Below are 20694 nucleotides of genomic sequence, written 5' to 3'. Positions count from 1 at the left end.
ACATTTAAAGTGATCAAAATGAACTGTGTTGAATGCTATAAACAGAGATGCATTTTTGTTTAAAGACTTTCTCCTAGTACAAAAAGCTCAAGAAATGAGTCCTTTGGGATTCACTGTTTTCCCTAGAGAGTCTATACAACAAACACTTCTTTGGAAGATTAAATATCACTTCGCTTTTCTAGACGAAGACACAACTTGTACACTAGGGCCTCAGTAAGAACACACCACCAAAGGCTTCCTTTTGAAAGCCAGACATGCGTAGCAAGTTAAAAGCTAAAGACCTATTTTGATGATTTGGCCCATATTTAATCTGATATAATTATGGAAAATATCAAGAAGCCAGAAAATATTTAAAGGTAGAAAAATGAGGCACAAGTTGAAGTAAAATTTGGACTTTTGATAAATGTTAGGAGTTTGAAATAGTAAAATTTTACCCAAGTTCCCCACCCTCTCTCCAAACTGTCACTAACAGATATGCAGACCAAAGCTTTCTAGAATTATTACTCACTATGCAAAATTCTCCAGAAAGGGAGATCATGCCCCCCAAATGCTCAGATGCCAAGAGGGAATCTAAAAGTAATAGTGGCACTGGTCTTGAAAGGAAAACTTTACATTTTGGGACCACCATATGAAAACTACCAAACGTCCACCAGGATGAGCCAACTAGCTCTGCAAACATTGACACTGCAAACCAGTCAGAGGACATTCAAACTCCTACCCAGAATGAGCTTGGCCTGCACATCTTTAGCTAGAAAGGGTACCATGATGACTACTCATATGCAAGATGGCTCAAAGAAAACAATGATTTCAAAATTTTCATTGACAGCATATACTGGTTTTACTTGACAAAATACTACTATTTCCCAGGTAGGATCTTTTCATTTATGTAGCAACAATAATGACAATAAAAGACTAACACTACTTTGTCTCAAGGCTACAATGATCCAATTAGGAAACAAAATCACAGGAATGAATCCATTGCCTTTGCCACATTCTATTGGTTAGAAGCAGGTCAAGGGTCCCACTCACACTCAACAAGTGAGCTGTGCTGGGCAGCTGGGGTCTAACATGCAAAGGTCTCTAGGCCTCTTTATCAAGCTGCTTCTAGTGTGGTGAAGACACATGCATAGAGAAGATGCTCTATAGATGTTTGGCAAATGAATGATGTTGGGATTGTAGTCCTAGCCCTGCTTTGAACTCTTCATGTGACCTTTCCTATGCCTCACTTTTTTTTTTTCCTGCTAATTTATAAAGGAAGGCTGCTTGAACATTCATTACGTCACCCTGGGCCTTTTGCATGGTTTTCCTACTGGTTTCCCTGCTTCTACTTTGCCGTAACCTACAGCCTCCTCCCAACATGATACCCAGAGGGGCACTTTAAAAAAACCCAGAGTGTTGTTCTTCTCTGACCCCTCACAGCTCTTCATGTCACATGGAGCAAAAGCCCAAAGTCACGTGAGGGCTGCACCTGGCCTGCTTCCCTAGCCTCACCATATTTCTAACTTACCCCCTACTCCGCCACCTGCTCTGTTTCAATATTTGCCTCCTTGATGTTATTTCACCATCAGACATGACCCCGCTTTATGGTCCTGGTGCTGGCTCTGCTTTCTGCCTGGGACACTCTTCCCAGAGATGCCCAGGTTTCCTTCCAGGCTTAGCTCAGATGTCATCTTCTTATTGAAATCTACCTTGAACTTCTTCTTCCTTGGCTGGCTTTGTTTCAGGAGTTCTTATCACCTTCCAAAATACAACATAATTTTCTAATTTCTTGTGCTTGCTGCTTATTGTTGTCTTTGCCTCCTCAAATAAAAGTTCCAGAAGATGAAGTTTTTTTTCCTGAGGTGTTTGTTTTCGTTGATATGTATTAAGCCCCAGAAATTGTTCCTGACACGTAGTAGGTGCTCAGTATATTGCTGAATGAGTGACCAAACAGAATGAGTGAATTCTCTTTCAGATGACCCGTGCCCAGCAGTGCCTGGCCCCCCGCTGCTGTTGAACACATTTACCCATTTACCAAATGGAGGAATCACTTTGCTCTGTGCTTGACAGTAAATCCTGTTCCCCACCGTGTTCTGTGAGCACAGCAGCTTACCCCCAGGAACACCCCTTCTTCCAAACCCTGATTTCTCTCTCCTGATCTGTGAAGCTGGATCTCAACTGAACTATGATTTCTCATACTGCTTAGCCTTTTAGATTCCCAGACTAGAAGTGATAGCTCCTGATTTCCTGTTTCTCCCACAAGGCTTGATTTTTTTTGAGTATGAGGGACAGTGGGTGTGGGGCTATAGAAAGATCATGGACCAAAATTTCCGAGATGAGGTTCTGGGTGTGACGCTGCCAGCAAATGATGCCAGTAGGTACTTTACTTAAAGACTGAATCTTCATATCAAACCTACAGGATTTAATATCACCATCTTACAGATGAGGAGGATGAACCCTTGAAAGAGGAAGCCACTTTTTCCAGGTGACAGGGCCAGTGACTGATGTTGGTGGAATGGGGTTTCAAACCGAGGTCTGCCCATTTCCACAGCACACGTCTTCAAATCATATAATTTCTTTGGGCCTCTTTCTTTTCTTTTCTTTTCGGTCCACAAAATGGAAGAGATAGATCAGAATGGGGAGTATCTAAAATCCTCTTGAACTTTAATGTTCTTGCCTAAAGGTTCTGAGTTTAAAAGAACCATGTAAATCCAAAGCATTATAAATCTTAGCTGCTTTATTATGAATTCATCTTGTTTCTTCTCATGAATTTTAAAGTCCTTGATAAGGCATATGAAAGCATTTTTTAATACGTCAACTTGGCCATTACAGTTATTACAGTTATTACGGCAGGTAGGCAATAAATAATTATTTGAGAGATCAAATACAAGTTTCTATTTTAGAACTTGGCTAGCTTGTAGCCCAAGTTGGAGAAGTCATAAGTGTGTCTCATGCAAGCCTGATGAAGCCGGTGGACATAAGTTCCATTAGTTTATTTTTACAAGAAGGGCAAGGTGTTATGGTGAATTTACCTGCCCAAGGGGTCTGCTGCTCCTGCCCTTTGGTTTCACCCCAAACTTCCAGGCATTTCCTGGTGAGAAGCTACTGTGTGAGGCGATCTTTCAACCCTCCCCCACTCCTCTGTTCCCACATCCTTCAGAGATTTGGGCCCTGGCTTGGCTCACTCTTTTGTCCTTTGGTATTTCCTGTTGCTGGAGGTGGGAAATACCTGCTCCAGTCTCCTTCCACCAGTGGTGCCCAGAAGAACCAGCCCTGGGTAACTGATGCAGACCAGTCCACATGGCATGCAACTCTAGGAGACAACTCTATCAGAAGAACCCTAGGAGTTCTGAAAAGCCTGGTGCTTTCTTCTTAAGACTGCACTACTAGTGTAAGCTATGCGGGATGGCAATTAAATTGGCAAATTTAATCTTTTCAATGTCCAATCCATTGTCATTTAAAAAATATTCTACTAAAATCATTAGCACCTGTTGCATTCCTTTCTGGTAAAAAATAAAATATTGTATGATTGAGTAGAAACTGTCAATGCAGTTTCAATTCTGGGGATGTATCCCACAGATACACTTTACCTAGGGGAAATAACTTTCACACATACCGTTTAACAAATATATCTAAAAGTTGGAAACAATCTACATGCCCTTCAATTGGGAATTGCTTCAGGAGATGATGGTACACCCATATACTGTACCCTCAAGAGAGAACGAGGAGGTTCTTTATGTGGTAATAAGGAATGATGTCTAAGGTTTATCGTAAAGTTAAAAAGGTAAGGTGTAAAGCAGGTTATACAGACTAGGCCAGCATTTGTATACAAAAGGCATAAAAAGGGATAGGTATGTGTTTATTTTATACTCATAAAATAATTCTCAAGGCACACAAGAAACTGACAACAATATCCTTTAGTACTTTTTAAAATTTTGGGCAATGTAAATGTACTTCATAAATAAAATAAAATAAATAAGCAAAAAAAAAAAAAAAAAAAAAACCAAAAGGACTCGCTTTTTTTTTTTTTTAAGTCTGACTGAATTTGGGGCACCTGGCTGGTTCAGTCAGAAGAGTGTGTGACTCTTGGTCTCCGGGTTGTGAATTCAAGCCCCACGATGGGTGTAGAAATTACTTAAATAAATAAAAATAAAACTTGAAAAAAAAATCTGACTGAATTCCCATCCACATGATTTCTGCTAGATGCTTAGATCTTTCTAAAAAGTCCCCTTGGGTCTGGGTTAGTTTCTCCTCAGTCTTGCTTTGATTTGCTTTAACAATAAGTTTACTTAATTTGGGTCATGGAGGGGAAAGTCACTAGTCGTGCTCAGATTTCTAGTGAGTGGATCACTTTCTCACCAAACCCCTCTCTTTTTTCTGGAGACAAGGAAGTGAATCTGAAAAAACTCTGAACTCAGTCATTATAGGATCACATATGCTTCAACGCATCAGCCCCTGGGGTTACCAGTGCACCAAAGCGCCGAAGCCACCTTGTAAACCTCTAGGCAAGGGTAGGTAACATGCTCTTCCATCATCCATCATACTGCGTAAAGCATCGCAAAGGCAGAACTGACAAAGCCCTGGGAAGTTTATGGAATCACAGCTTTTTCACACGACTGTTTCATTTGCCTTTAAAAAAGCAAACTCAAGAGGACAAAAATAGATTTAAAAAAAAGAAGAAGACAGTCCTGATCATAGGCGGTTTTGTTAAAAGACTCACAATTTCCTTCCTGATTCATCGTTCATCAACAAGCTGAAGGCACCAGCAAGCACATGTATCCCTGGGGTTTTGGCTTACTTGCTTTTAAGATGAAATTTCAAGGGATGGGATGCGTCTCAAAGCAGGGGCCGTCTTTTCACGATGAGAAGGGCAGCGATTGTCCATCTCTCATTAGGGACAAATGAGCTTCATCTTACAAGATCCTGAATAGAAAGTCCTCTCGCTAATAGCCCATTGTTTTCTCTCTGGGAAGCAGAAGCAGTCCGTGGCCTGGAATCATTGTCGGAGAACCGGAGAAGTCTCTTTGGGCACAAGAAGAATGGAGCTGCCGTTTCTGGAGATAGGCAGTCTTGAAACTCAAAACTTAAGGGTGTCTTTTAACTTGCTGCTCCTAAATTTACCTTTGACTCCTTGATATGATACACAGAAGGGAAAAAAGGAGTGCCTTACTCCCTCTTGTCTTAATTTGTCTAGGGAATATCTTCCTTTATCTAGTTTTGGGGGGTTTTATTCTTCTCTTTTTTGGGTTCAAAACCACTCAGGGACCTTTCCTGATTGGGCATAGTGATGGAAACATTCTTGGGTTGGGGAGTAAGTGCTGAGCAACTCCGATAGCACTGAAGCTCTGACCTACAGCTCTTCATTTTTATACTCGGCAGACACACGATGGCTAAACTTTGTGCCCTGAAATGCTCCGTGTGTTTCCTCACCTCACAGCAATGACACAGCTCACCTCGCTGCCAGACCAAATAGTTGATGAATGATAGCACCCCAGTGTTCCATAAATATCAAGTACTCTAACACCTGGAATGCACAACTTGGAAAAGACAGTGCTTATATTCCAGTTGCCTTTTCCAGAAAATGTAGGCTCTTCACTGCCTTGTTGGCTCTATAGCAAAAACAGAGAGTCACAGCTTTCCTCCTCAGATTTATGAGAGATGGGCAGAAGGCTGCAGGGCGGAGGTGGCTTCTGCAGAGGCATGCCTCATTTGTATGCTCCAACACTGGCGATCGCACCCAGAGTTTGGGAACACGATGGTCCTCAGGAATTGAATGTGAGAGAAGGTGGCTGCTTGTTGATGGGAAAGCCTGGCTAGAATGGGTTGGATTAACTGTATAGGATAAAGGTGCCTGCAATTGTACTGTGTCAAGGGGTAGAAAGAAAACACTGGTGTGTTTTATTCCATACATTCTGCTTTAGGGGAAAGGCAAATCAGACTTCAAATGATAGAATTTTGGAGGTGGAAGCAGACATTAGTCCAAATGTGATTTGCTCATGAGGAAATGTTGAGGCCCAGACATTTGTCCTGAATCATAAAGTGAGTTGATGGTAGAGCTGGGTCTATAACCAGGACCTTTAGACTCCCAGGGCTTTCTCAGCTGCATTCCAGATATATGCGGATCCTACTCAGAAGGAGGGCTGGCTGGCCCTGGACTCGCATTGCTAGAGAGTGCACTGGACGGGCAAAGGCTCTGTGAACCGGAACACGGCAACACGGGAAGGTATTATTACTGCAGGTCGTTGTTCCAAACACACCTGCTGATTTGATAACCTACTCAAAAGAGAAACAAATTTGGAGTTGCCTGCTTACTTTTCTCATTATCTGAATGAACAGGAGGAAAACAGCAAAATAAAATCCAGAGATCTTAGAATGATATCAAGCCTCTACCCTGTATTTGATGTACCCCATACCTCAAGCCCTCTACCCAGGCTTCAACTCTCTTAGAAACCAGCAGCACTCCTCCCAGGTTTCCAGAACCCCTCCGGCCTGCCCCGACTTTGAGAGGGGTGGCAGGTAATGGGCAGTAGAGCCCAAAATGCTGGAGAAAAGGAGAAACCAGGGAGGTTGCAAACTCAGATTGGCCCCACATGGTATAAACAAAAATGCACTAGTGAGCAGGTTAAAACATTTATTGACAACATTTTCTCAGCAACCCTCTGCCCGAGAGAGAGAGATGTCTCCCGTCAGGCGCGCCCTCCATTGAGCATTCTGGATTGAGATAAGGGCTGTGCTGGGGGATTACTTTCTGCTTCGGCTCAGGAGGCCAGGTGGGTGAGGGACAGATAATGACGGTATCTCTTACTCGGAGCCTTTCATCTCTGCCTCTCAAAGCCCTTTACAACCACTAAATCCCTTCCTACAAGTCTTCTTGGCTCTCTTCTCTAGCCAACGAAACCCTAGACCTAAACCAGGTGACCATCTTCTCCCCTTCCTGGCCTGGCCTCCCCACATCCCTGGGTCTCCATTCTCTAGCAGACAGCATCATCAAATCAGTGTGTATTTTCGTTTGGTGCCCCCAGCAAAGATGCCAGCAAAAGACGAGGGGTTTACAGGGTCTATGGATATCCTACCTGCCAAGCCCTTAAGGAAACTATTAAAAGTTACATGGTTGTAAGCGGCAGAACTGGGATATAAAGTCTTGGCAGAGAGGTGTTACAATTATTCTATTTTACACGTGGAGGAACAGAGGTTCAGTTCCAGAACTGGGAAATAAAACCTAAAATGCCTGCCTCCAGAATCTATACCTCTGATCCACTCCCCAATACTGTACTGGACGAAATCCCCACAGTAGGAGGCAGCTCCCTGGAATGCTTTTGGAGAATGAAATTGAGGGCCAGGATCCAAGTGGGCTGTGAGCACACATCAGGTAGTTGTGACTGCTGTCCCTGACAATTTTTCTGTATTTCTGCTCCCTGGGGGGGGGGGGGGGGGGGTGTGAAGACAAAGCAGAGGAAAGTCACTAGTCCCTACAACCTACCTCTGTGTCCCTTCTCCAGAGCAGGGCATGGTGAATCCACTGTTTCTGAGCTCATTAGGCCTCATCCCTTCCCTCCCAGCTCTCTGTCTCCAGAAGCCTCTCTGAAGAGCTGAGCTCCACAGCACCAGGGGAGGGCCTACCCAGAAGCTACCTTTTCTCATAGCTTCCTGAAGCTCCCTCTCTCTTCTCATTTCTGGGAAGTGCTGAAGAAACCGTAAATCCCAGTGTGGAAATTGTTCACCATTCTTTGGATTCCTGTTGTCCAACGGGTGAGATGCCCATCTCTTGGTTAGCTGAGAAGCTGCCCGCATGGGTGCACACAGTGCCCGTACCACCAATGCAAGCCGTTGGCTCCTTTGGTCCCATGGCCAATCATTTCAGTGCAGCAGCTGATGGCTAACCACATCAATAAACTTCTTGACTGAACTGACTCAGCTAGATACTGTGTATGTGTGCAAGGCACAGAATACCACCATGGCCTTGCTTCATGCATAAAGAAAGGCCTAGAGTTAACAGCCTTCTGAGAATAGTCTACTTACAGAGTAGCTTATGCAGGAGGATAATCTGATTCATTGATCATTGTTCAGTCTCAACATCCAAATACCTTCAAGATATGTATAGTGAGCCTCTTGCATTCTATCTCTGTTGTAGCATTTGCATCTCAAAATCAACACATCCAGAAAACTGAAATCACCCTTCCCATTCTTGTCCCAATCTTCTTCTATTGTACCTTTACAGGTAGCACCTCCACCCGCAGGCACCCGAGTCAGAAACTGGACCGGTGGCCTGCAGTCCAGCTCTTCTGCTAATGCCCACATGCAATCAATTGTCAGGGTGCAGGAGGACTTCTGGTACTGAGGTCTCAACTTCACCCCTCCTTTCCATCACTCCTGTTGTTGGGTCAGTGTACACCCTTAGCTAATTGATGTCATAAAACGGGAATGGATATGCCCTGAGGGCAGGGACCAGCACTCGGAAGAGTGCAGTGGGTGAGAGAATAAACATAGGGCCAGAATGGTGGATTTGAATCCCAGTCAATATGCATCAGATGTAGGTAAGTATCTGAGCTGGTATCTGTGAAATGAGAATAAGAATACCTCTCTCCTGGCTTGTTCCAAGAATTAAATAAAGCTAATGTGTTAACAACACTTACAACAGTGCTTGGCACACAGTCTAAGTGTTTGTAACGTATATTATATGTGTAATGATAGATGAGAAGACCGAGGCTCAGAGCAGTTAAATGCCTCCTCCAGGAGCACACCACTATTAAATCATACGGTTGGCATATAAATCCACGTCTACCCTTTGTCAGAAGCCATACTCTTTTTTCCCCACATGGTACATCTAGGGCCCACATGGCTGTTAAGAAAGCAGAACTTCTAAAGTATCAACACAAAAATCGTATATTATATAGAACAGTATGGATAATATGATCTCACTTAAAAAAGGTTAGAGATAATTTAGAAACTCCCTGTTACCATTTGTCTATTCTGAACCTTGTCTACTCCCTTGTCATCTCATTTTATTCATCTTTCCTACTAAAAACTACCTGAGGGCAGAGACTCCCCGTTGCAGAGCACAGGCCAGACACCCAACATTTAGTATTTGTTAAACTGTTGAATAGCACTGAATCTTTAAATAAAACCACACATTTATTGAGCAGACAATAGATAATGGTAGGTAATATATGAATGTGGTAAAAAGCCTTCAAACCATACAAAAACTTTATTTAGAGGAAAGTCATATTCCTTCTATCCCATTACCAGATCCCCAGCTCCTATCCCAGGGGCAGCCACAGTGACCACTTTCTCGTATCTCCTTCATGTTGTTATAGCACAATTTACATTCACTGCTGAAGAGTATTAGGGAATGATGGGAAATGCCTTATACACATGTTGTCGGTATGCTTTCTTTCTTTCTTTGCTTCTTTCTTTCTTCTTAAATATTTTATTTATTTATTCATGAAAGACACACACAGAGAGGCAGAGACATAGGCAGAGGGAGAAGCAGGCTCCCTGCAGGGGAGCCTGACTCAAGACTCGATCCCAGGACCCCGGGATCATGACCTGAGCCAAAGGCAGATGCTCAAGCACTGAGCCACCCAGGTGCCCCAGTTGCTATGTTTTCTTTTCTGAGAAGTCACCAATTTTTCTCAAACTCATATAAAGGACAGCCCAAACATAAAAGTTGTGTGTGTGTGTGTGTGTGTGTGTGTGTGTAGACACACAGCAGAGAGAGATGCTAGTTGCAGTGTTTGTGAACTCCATCAATAATTCTATCGCAATGCTTTGTAGTTTCCTTCCCCTTGCAGCTGGTCTTATGACCCATTTCTTCAAAAATTTTTAGCCTGAGATTTCATTTTTCATTTATTGTGCAATTTGTTTCCTGGATATGGAAAGATGGGCATTTTGTGACTTGACCACGATGAAGGACTTTCCCTTTCTTTCAGCGACATGTCTAAGGTCACCTTCATCCCACTTACCACAGTCTGAAACAAGAAAGTGCTTCCTGGAGGGAGAAAGATAGTAACTACTCTCCCCAGTGTGGTTTTTGTCAGACAGATGCCTCCAACAGCCCTGGGAGACACTTTATCTAACGGCTTTAATAATGAACCCTCTTAAAGGGACTTAACACTTGGCCATGCCTTCTCTTAGGTTGCTAATTTGCCCCCGTTAGGTGGCTTTGTCACAGCATGGCACATTCAGACTTTGACTTTGCTTAGACATGACATTAGAAATGTCACTTAGAACTGACATCAAATTGCACAAGTGGCTCCAGGCCTGTGCTTGTAGAGGAATTGGTACTGAAATATTTACAATTCTCTACTTTAATCTGAATATATGGATTCATGTGTTTCTACTCCTCCTCTGTAATACTTTTCTAGTTTCCACTTCCACATACTAAACGCACATTGATTTTATTTCAAAGAGACCAAACAAAACAGATTGAACCAAAAAATCCACCCAATATATAGATTTTTTTTTACTTATATATATTTTTTATTAAAAGAGATTATAACCTAAGAATTTGGTTCTTCTCAGTTCCTCTTTGGGGAAACTAACTTTTCTCCTTCATTGCTAGAATTTTTTCAGCTTTTTTCCTATGCTGCAGCAAACAGATTAGAGAGTTGAAGTCCAGACATGTTCTTATTATTCTTTTAGGGCTAATGTAGACACGGTACCCAGTGACAAGCTAAATGGGGCCTTTGTTTCCATTGGGCCCTCAATGGAAGACATATCAAGAGATAACTGGAGGGTTCTTCTTTCTCTCAGTCTGTTCCTGAGTTGTCTATTTGCCATTCCAAGTCTTTGGTGTAGACGCAGTGGTCTCCCTGACTGTCAATGAGCTCTTTTTATGTGCTTCTTTGTTAGTGACTTCTTGTTACTTCTACCTCTTCAGTTTCCATTAGTAAAGCCAACCATGAGGACATCCTGCCAAGTTATCTACCCCGGCTCAGCCAACTCACTGCAGTTCTCTCAAATGTTAGGAAAGTCCTCACTGGGCTAGGAAATGATCTCAGAACTCATAGAGAAAATGGACTATTAAATCTTGGCATTATCTTCCTTCTATTAGAGATGTCTTTGTAATCACTTAAGAGCTTGCTTCTCCATCAGTTTGCCTCCCATGTGCAGGTTTCATTACTTTCCCTTCCTCTATTCTTTGAAACATTTCTGTTCTAGAAATGGAACTCTTCTAGTGTTTAGAACACCATCTTGAATAAGCGTTTCGGCATCTTTTCCAAACATACTCTAGGAGCACTGAGCTCTATTATTATGGGGGTAGGACTGCAGAATAAATGAGTATTTGTCAAATGAATGAGAGGGATGTGGCTTAATCATTTGTAGGAGAATTATAAGTTTTCTGCTGATTTAACTAGGTAAATCATATAGTAAAATTACAATGCTATGTGAATGCATCTAGCATTGCTTGCTAATTGGCCTCTACCAAGACGCAGCATTTCTCTTCCTGGTACCTCTCAGAAGATGCCAACTAGTTCACAGAGCAGAAAGACAGGATGGCAAATTGGTTAAGAGAATGGCCTCTGGCCTAGATAGCCTGAGTTGACTTTAAGCTGTAACATTTAGTATCTGCATGACTTTGGACAAGTTGCTTGATCTCTCCACGTTCACTATTCTCAGACAAAATTCAAGATCGTATGAATCATATCTACCCACTCACGCACAGGCCTGAGGATTAAGTAAACTAATATAGGCAAAACACCTAGAAAGTAGTTGGAATAGTACTATATAAATGTTTGCTATTATTATGTGGCAGCAGCTACTGTTTGGCTTGACAGTCATCCAAGCATTTTACATCAACTTCCAAGACAATGACACAGCACTGAAATAATTTTCCCAGGAATGTATTTAAACCTGGGAATCTGGGGTGCCTGGGTGGCTCAGTTGGTTAAGCATCTGCCTTTGGCTCAGGTCATGATCCTGGGGTCCTGGGATTGAGCCCTGCAAGAGCTCCCTGCTCAGTGGGGAGTCAGCTTCTCCCTCTGCCCCCCCCCCCAACCTGCATGTGCACTTTTTCTCTCTCTCTCAAATAAATAAATAAAATCTTTAAAACGGGCACTCTCTCTCTCTCTCTCAAATAAATAAAATCTTAAAAAAAAAAAAAAGCCAACCTGGGAACCTACTAAAAAAAAACCCGTCACTTCTCTGAGTCAATCAGAACCTTTTCTCTTTGAACATCTCTAAAATTAGTTGAGCAATCATCAATCACCAACAATTACTGAAAAGGAGCAAAAGATGTTGAAGTGGAATATGTTTAAAGTCCTGTGACAAACTATTCTCCTGTTGTATTTCTATTTGCCTACACTTTAGGAACCCTATTGTTTTTCGGATAAAGTTATTATAGTTATGGGCTACAAAATTTTCTTAGTTTTTATTGTTATTACCTCTTTATATTTGATGGAGATCTTGGCAAATTCCAAATTCAAACTGTACACAAATGCCCCCCTTCCCCTTTTGGGTCACATTACTGGAAAGTTAAGTTAGATAATTTTTAGAACATGGCATTGGCTTATACGTTTATTGGCCTAATGGTTTCTATATTGGTTCAGTAAAAAACTGCAAATAAGTAGTTTCTTCAGCTATATTTTAAAGTAGGATTAATGCCACCCATAGGTAATAAACGATGATTTCAGATACCAATAAATCAAACAAAACAATGTTTTATTAGTACAGATTGCTGTTAACAATGCTACATTTGTAAGAGGATGAAAAGTTTCAGGAAAAGGGGTAGCTATTTATGGCAAGAAATGAATGAAAAAGATCTGTGTCAACATTTTTCTCAATTTACCTTTCCCAGTCACTGGGTGGGGGAGTGCAAACATATAAAAGGCTCAGCCTCTTCCTCTGGCATGATGTTCAACTTCAAGTCAGCACCAGTTAGAATATAATTACTATTAGGAACCTGTACTTCATTTTGGGTGTACTAATTGTATAAATTAGTTTTAAGTGAAAGTGACATCGCATAATGATTACATCTGGGCCAAATCTAGCATGCCTGCTTGTTTTTACTGTTATTTAACTGCTCAGGCCTAATGATTAAATTATCACTCTTTTATCCTTACTCCAGACAAGATAACATTTGATTTGCTTCCCTCCTCCACACAATCAATTGATTTGCATAATGCCTAATGATGCTTCTTTCAGATTCCCATGTGTTTACCGTATATATTGCTTCAAACATGCCAACAGACTGTCATTTAATGGGAGGAAAGAATCTTCCACTTCAGATGAAAGCTGGGACTGTTATTTTGAATACTACAATCAGTCCATCTGATAATATGCCTAGGCAGTCAGATGCCCCAGAGAAAACAAGACTCTTTTTTTTTTTTTTTTTGGTTGTTATCAAGTGACTTACCCACAATGACTGCAGTGACAGTGAGCAGCACAAAAGCATTCCGAAATAGGTAACTTTTAACATCCTCCTTTGTGATGTTCTGCACCTTCCTCTTGGCCAAGAGTGTGCGCTTACGAACTCCTCGCTGGAACCTCTCCATCCTGCCCCCCGTCCTGGGCTCTTCTTCATTACTTTTAGTCATATTTTATTTCTCTAGGAGAGTCTCTTCTTTGCACTTCAATGTCTCGGAATCACCCCCGGAAAGCCAGATGTCTTTGGTGTTAGAGAACACAACTAGGACAGAGAGAGAAGAGACAAGAGTTACAGCCTGCAGGGGTGAGAAGTCTGTGCTGCCCCACAGCAGGGCGAGCTGTTGGCACACTGCATAACCTGAGTAGGACTCAAGGGCTAGAGAGCCCGCAATGCCAGGTTTCAAGGCTGGGATGTGCACATTTTACTGGACCATGTGTGAGAAACGTGCATAAATTCAGAATATATGAGCAGTTAAAAAAAGAATCTACGAGCAGAAACGTGTGTTCTATTTAAAAAAATTTGCCTTTCCCATTCCAAGGAGCCTATAAAAGGGTTCATCAGAGCCCAGCGTGACTGAGCAGCTCCCACCCCTTCGTTTCCCCCGAATCTAGCCAAGTGCTTTTTGCACAATGTTCACTCTCAATAAATGTCTAATTGAATTGAATGCACAGGAAGCGCTCAATAATTACTTGATGGCTTGTGTCGTGTACATGGTGAAGGCATAACCAGGTCAATAAAATGAATTAAGATATTGATATTTCACTGTCAGAGCTTTCTGTTATATATAGTAATGATTTTCCTCATTAAGGATAAGACATGGTAATATCAGTTATTAAGTATAGTCGCGAAAAGAATGCAATGAGAAGAAAATATGCACAGGGCTTCGGAAATATATTTGATTACCTTGCAGGGTCCCTTGTAAATGGTTTTCCCTGAAATAAGCAAAGTTCCCCGAGCCCATCTATACATTATCGGGATTGTAATTCATCCCCATTTTTACTACAAGTAGAAAGTAAGTATTCGTCTTTGTGGCAACCACATCAGAGCCTTCTGAAGAGACCATCAGCGACTTTCTGGCTATTTCAAAGTTTAGGATTTTGCGAAATTTAGGATGTTGCTCTACAACCGATGAGATGAACCCAATTTTCATTCCAAACATTACAGTGTGGGGGTCTCTAGTTTCTTTAAAGTCCTCCTAGGTCACTCTAATACGTCTCTCTCTCCTTGGGGGAGAGGAGTTGTTCTGAAAAAAGCCAAAGGATTCCTCCCGTTTTAATAAGATCCGCGATCCATAATCTTTCCCGTGATCAATCCACGTAAAAGTCCGCGGTGCCTGTGGACGCGTGCAGATGGCAACGCAAGCAGCCAGCGTGTGCGTCTGCGGGGGAGGCAACTGCGAAGCAGAAGACAAGTCCAAGTGTGGAAAACAACACTCATCTTAGCAGTTTCGACTCCAATAAACTTGCAGGTTGTGGGGTGGGGGTGGGGGGAGGGTGTCAGCGACCACACGACCCACAGCTTGCTTAAGACTTCCCCGCAGATTAGAAGCTTGGAGTGGGGGGGGGGGAGGGGGGTGAAGGAGGAGTGACACGAGAGACCAGATTTTTTTTTTTTTTTTTTCCCTTTCTTTTTCTGTTTTCTTCTTCACTGACCTCTGGGTCCCTTTCCAGTCACTTTTTAAAACCGCTCAGCCTGGGTTCTTTGCGGGCTCCGGAACCACACCACCTACCCCGCGTCCAGCCTGAACGACTCCGCCCCGAGTGCAGAGCGGACGCGGCACAGACCCCACGCGCTCGCCGCCTCGGGTCCCCAGCCGGGACTTCAGCCACGCGGCTACAGCCCTTCGCTCCCGCCCCCCCCCCCCCCCTTGGCGGAGAGGCGCAGCGGGCAGGGCAGCCCCGCGGGCATGCAGGGCGTCAGACTCACCTTCCCCGACTGTGCCCGGTGCTCGGCCCCGGCGGTGCTGCGGACGCCGCGCTGCAGGGACGCCGGGCCCCGCCGCCAGCGGGCCGTGCAAGCGCTCTGCACCCGCGACCTGCCGCCCGCGCGACTTAAGAAAAGGGGCGGAGCCTGCGCCCGGGAAAGGGGGCGTGGGGAGACGCGAAACCCCCGCGGGGAGGGAGGGAGGGGGGGGGGCGAACCCGAGGCTTCTGGAATATTGATCAGCCTCGGCTGGCCAGGAGCGTGCTTGCAGGCTTTGCGACCGCCTCCACGCTCTGTCGGTCCGCTTCCATCAGGAAGGCAGAAGTGGCAAAATACTAAGCGCGCACCCCCGGACAGCTGGGAGTCTTGATGAGGACGTCTCAGAGGAGACCCTTCCAAGACTGGATTTAATGATCTCACGTCATTGCGGGGAAACACGAGAGTGTGCTCTTTGGGCTGGGTGTGCAGCTGTTAGAGGGAATCCTGCTTTTTAGAATTGGGGGTTGGGGTGGGGGGATGTGGGAGGGTGGTTCAGTGCCTTTTTTTTTTTTTTTTTTTTGAGTGCGGAAGACTCAGAACGCAACAAGTATGGAGAAAAAGGAACGCTCACTACAACTCCCCAAACTTTGCCCAAAGTTACTCAAAACACAAGATGAGACATGCCCTCTGTGTTAGCAGCTCAAACTCTTAGAACAAATCTCACTGGGCTCAAAGCGCCTTCACTGTAAAGACCAGAAAGGTAAGACACACACAGACACCGGGATCTTGGCTGAGCTATAAAGTAGAAAAGCATTTTAAGATCAAGAGGGTAAGTGCACAGTCGAAGGTTTGCGATTTCAAAAGCGAAGTTGCTGTACAGAGAGATGCTGCAGCTTTAAAGGATGCTAAATATCCACCCCCCCCGCAGCCCCCACATCATCGTTTTTAGGAATTAGAAAATTCTCACTGCTCTTTTTAGTCCACTTTTCTTATAAAGGAAAATAGATGGTGAACATAGATTTTTAAAAATGAAAAAAAGTTTTTTTTTTTTAAAAGCCTGACTCTGCTTCAAAACTTAGAACTTGCTTAGCATGAAGAGATAAGTTTGATGGAAACAAAAACCCATACCAAAAGTTACAGCCAGAATTCTGTATTTCCTGTTCATTAAGTCTCCTATTCTCCATGCAAAATCTGTTTAGCTCTTCTCTCTGTCATCCAACAAGACAGTATATTTCTTTCCTCATTAGCAAACCCAGGGAGAGTCTAAAGATGTAGGTCTCCTGCCAGCCTCAGCTGTTTGGTGTCTGCCCTTCCCAACTGGTTGGAGAGGAATGGCGAATCACGAAAATGATTTAAAATTACAAACGAGCAGCATTTGTTTAACAAATCATAGCAACTTTAAAATTTGGTGTATTTAAGAGTTTATTGAAAATATTTACTCTTGACAGTCCCAGCCCTAAGCGATCTTTCTCTTTCTGTGATCTGCTAGGTCACTTAGCATCTGTGCCACATCGTTTCACACTTAATTACACTCTGTCTTCTGCTAATCCTGTCTTTTCAAAATCATGTTAAGTTTTGGCTTCTTGACTGAATTATAAGTTCTTTGAGGGCAAGAGCCAGTCCTATGCCTGATACGTAGTAGACATTAAGTAGCCCTTATAAATGAATTGGCGTAATGTAAAAGTATGAAACAGAATGCTTTTCACCCTTCTGTGTTAAAACTATTTGTTTTTATGTTGGTGCTTCTGACCTAGGTGTGTGGAGCAGATGTCATTTCTTAACACCATGAGTACCTTTGAAAGCATCTATTTACTCCCCTAAATCCTATCTGAGCCATGGGCTTAAGACTAATTTGTCCATATTTCTTGTGGAAGTAAGTTGTATTTTATGAGAGCTTAAGAGAGAAATCTTTAAATGATTTTAAATGGAGTTTCAAGCCAAGTGGCATTTCCGTTTTTTAAATTCTGTTTTTTCACAGGCAGGAGAAAGGACTAGAAAACCACATGTTGGTTAGCATAGAGATGAGAAGGCCCCCCCCCCCCCCCCCCCGCCCTGGCCTTTCTTTTTTCCTTTTTCTAATCCCAAGGGCTTGGTTAAAAACCATTTCATTATTTTAGTTTGCACAGACATTATGGGAGTCTGGGGTACCCTTGAGAAGGGAACTAATTCACCACTAAAAGTTTTGTTGGCTGTAATAAAACCTAATAAGAAAATGAGATGCAAAGAGTCTCAGTTCAGAGTTCATCTGAATTACAAGGTTTTAGTCTGGGAGGAAATATTGGGAATTCCTTTTTTTAAGGACCACTTTCTCTTTGGGAAAGCTATAACATAATGCCCTTTGGGGCAACCTAGGTTTACTCAACACACATTTCTACCTTTTCCCTTACTTCATAAATAAGACCCTTAAGCGTTAAAACATTTTTTCCTTCATAGAAATACAAAATAAGTGAAAGATCAAGACGTTATGAACAGGCCTCTAGAGGCCGGATTGCATTTAAAGCTACTCTGGGGAGGAGACACAGAGCCAGGGAATCATATTAATTCTGGTATGCCAGAGTGAAAAAACAAAAACAAAAACAAAACCAAAAACCACGTGGGGCAAATGCTTCTCCTTTTGAAAAATCTTCCAAGAATCCTCTATGAACATATTATTATAAAGAATGCCGTACATACATCCTTTTGTATTTTTTGAGAAAAAAATGTCACTGTAACAACTACCAAATCTAACCTATTCTTAAATGGACTGTTGCCATTCATTAGTCCGAAGTATGAAGGATTGTGATTAACGAGTAAGTGCTAGAACATAATACGGAACAGTTAAATTTCAGCATTCAAGATAAGGGCATCTGGAATTAGAAGAAGAAAATGGATTAGAAAATATCTTAACCTTTACCAAATGTCTTCTACTTTCATTTTTAGTTTCTTTTTTTTTTTTTCATTTTTAGTTTCATGTTTCATGAGAGATTTTGTTATTCTTTATTCAAATAGCTCACATTTTAGGATCATCATGTGGAGTGTCAACTCTTTTATAATTTGGAAATTATAGAATGTGAGGACATGAACAGGAACTGATTTAACCTGGGTGGAAATGCTAGAGATGCAGTAAGAATAGAAGTAAAACTTATGGTGGTTGGTCTTTCATTTTGTCTTGAATTTTTTTTCTCAAGCTTGAATGTAAAAACAGAACAATAACAGCAAAAATCTGTAGTGAATTCTGGTTGGTTGGATTTTTTTAACCGACTGGGTTTATTTTAAACCCAGATGAAGCCTGAAAAACCCAGCTCTAGGGGTAGATTATAATGAATTTTTATCATATTCACTCATTCATTCATTCGTGCATTCATTCAACAAACCTTGAGCAAGCATTGTGCTCCAAACGCCAGTCCCTTTCCTCAAGGAGCTCACAAACACACCTTTGTAATTATTATGCAGTGGGTAAGGGGAGAACCCTACAGAGAGTTATGGGAACTCTGTACTGGGGCCAGTTTACCAGGTCTCTCTATGAGACTGAGAGCTCCTTGAAGGAGCTGTGCCTGGCTTCAGACTTGTTTTTTGTTTCTTTTCTTTTTTTTTTTAATTTAAGATTTTATTTATTTATTCATAAGAGACACACAGAGAGAGCCAGAGACATGGGCAGAGGGAGAAGCAGGCTCCCTCCGGGGAGCCTGATGTGGGACTTGATCCCAGGCCCCCAGGATCACGCCCTGAGCCAAAGCAGATCCTCAACCACTGAGCCACTCAGGTGTCCCCTGGCTTCTCATTTGTATATACAGAGGATCCAAAACACCAAATTAAAGAACCTGAACTCTACTCCCAAGCAGGACAGTGGCACAGGATTTAAGCACAGGAATGATTTTAAATTTTGGGTTGATGCAAATCCTTTAAGTGAAGAGGACTTGAGTTAGGAAGTGGAGGGGACAGAGGAGAATTTAGCAATTGGCATAGCTCACACTCATATTAAAAAGAACATTTTCTGTTGAAAAATACCATCTCACAATATTGAGGGATAGGCTGGCCTCGAGTGAGACCTTCAAGGGATAGGCTGGCCTCGAGTGAGACCACCTGCATCAGATGAGGTGTGTACTACCCATGTCACTGGCCTGTCCACTTGTTTTAGTTTCCTTAAACATACTCTAAGGTTTTGACCTTAGCAAGTGGGTTGAGCAGAGGCCTGGAGAATCCCAACCTAAGGGGGAATAAGAAAAAGAGGAGCCTTTAAAATAGATCCCCAAACAGTGAGAAATGATACCAACCATTTAATCACAAGGTAGCTAAGGACTGGATATAATGGTGGTTTAAGAAATAGGACACATTTTCTTCATTCTCAAACTAAAGACAACCCACTTTTTAGTGAAGATTTCACGACTTCCATTGCTGTTAATTGTGGCATATTGTGAAATGGCTTTTTTTCCCAGTTGCTCCCAGTTGCCAAACCTCTGAAAGACCAAAATCTTGGTTTAGTTTAGAAAAATCGTGTAAGTTAGTTGGAATTAGAGCCTTTAGCTAAGTGCTAGCAACAATAACAGTGAACATTTATATAGTGCTTTATAGTTTTATAAGGATTTGTCACACATATTATCTAATTTAATCTTTGTGACCAAGCTTTAAGGTACATTCTATTATCACTAGTTCTGTATATCCAGCTGTTGATATGGAGTTTCATAGGGATTAAGCAGTTTGCCCAATATTACAGTCAGCAAGTGACAAGGGTTCACAATTCTGAAAACTTTAGTTTCTTGGGGTGCTTGGCTGGCTCAGTTGGTAGAGCATGCAACTCTTGATCTTGGGATCATGAGTTTGACCCCCAGGTTAGGTGTGGAGCCTACTTTAAAAATATTTTCTTTTTAAAAAAGAAAGAAAAGAACTTTTGTTTCTCATTTTTTCCAAAAGGAGTTCCTGGTAGCTTTTATTAAAGATGCACAGAGAAGAAAGTAAAGAACATTAAAAGGAAGGTCTACCATCTGTTATTTCTTCTGGAAGTCAATCCTAAACTTCTCCTCCTCCTCCTCAGCCTCTTCCTCTTTCTCCTCATCTTCCTCCAATCCCTGACAGGTGGATTGCCTCTCCTATCTGCTCCCAGGGCTCCCTGGGCTTAACTCTCTAGAGTGATTCCACTCTGTTCTGCAACTTTCCCTTTCTAGACTATGGGCTCTTTGAGAGCAGAGCCTGTGTATACAACTACTGCATACTCAATGACCAACACAGAAGGTCCTCAATGAAGAATTGCTACATGACTAAACGGACAACACAGCCACACGTATAAGAGCTTACATCTATCCATCTCCAATCCTGAGACTTGGAGAAAGGACATTAGTAAACATCAAACTTTAACAAGTGGGGAAAAAAGCCAACGAATTTATTTTTCAATCATTATGCTGTAAAGCAGATCTAAGTGGGGTGCTCTAATTGAATGGGTGGGAGGTAGATGTCATGGTCTACTTTAGGGT

At 42.4% G+C, this 20694-nt stretch overlaps 1 protein-coding gene across 1 annotated transcript in view; it reads right to left on the bottom strand.

Moving 5' to 3' along the window:
* Positions 1–15418, bottom strand: part of SLC1A3 (solute carrier family 1 member 3) — a 79026-nt gene extending 63608 nt beyond the window's left edge. Inside the window, exons 1-2 of the mRNA XM_041747990.1 lie at positions 15272–15418; positions 13334–13606 (exon numbers count right to left, since the gene is read on the bottom strand). Of these exons, the coding sequence (XP_041603924.1) occupies positions 13334–13514 (181 nt within the window). The 5' untranslated portion in view covers positions 13515–13606; positions 15272–15418. The remainder of the gene's footprint in view (positions 1–13333; positions 13607–15271) is intronic.
* Between the last annotated feature and the right edge of the window lie 5276 nt (positions 15419–20694).

The sequence above is a fragment of the Vulpes lagopus genome, chromosome 3, assembly GCF_018345385.1.
Source record: "Vulpes lagopus strain Blue_001 chromosome 3, ASM1834538v1, whole genome shotgun sequence".
Lineage (NCBI taxonomy): Eukaryota > Metazoa > Chordata > Mammalia > Carnivora > Canidae > Vulpes > Vulpes lagopus.
This window is presented reverse-complemented; position numbering and strand designations above follow the sequence as displayed.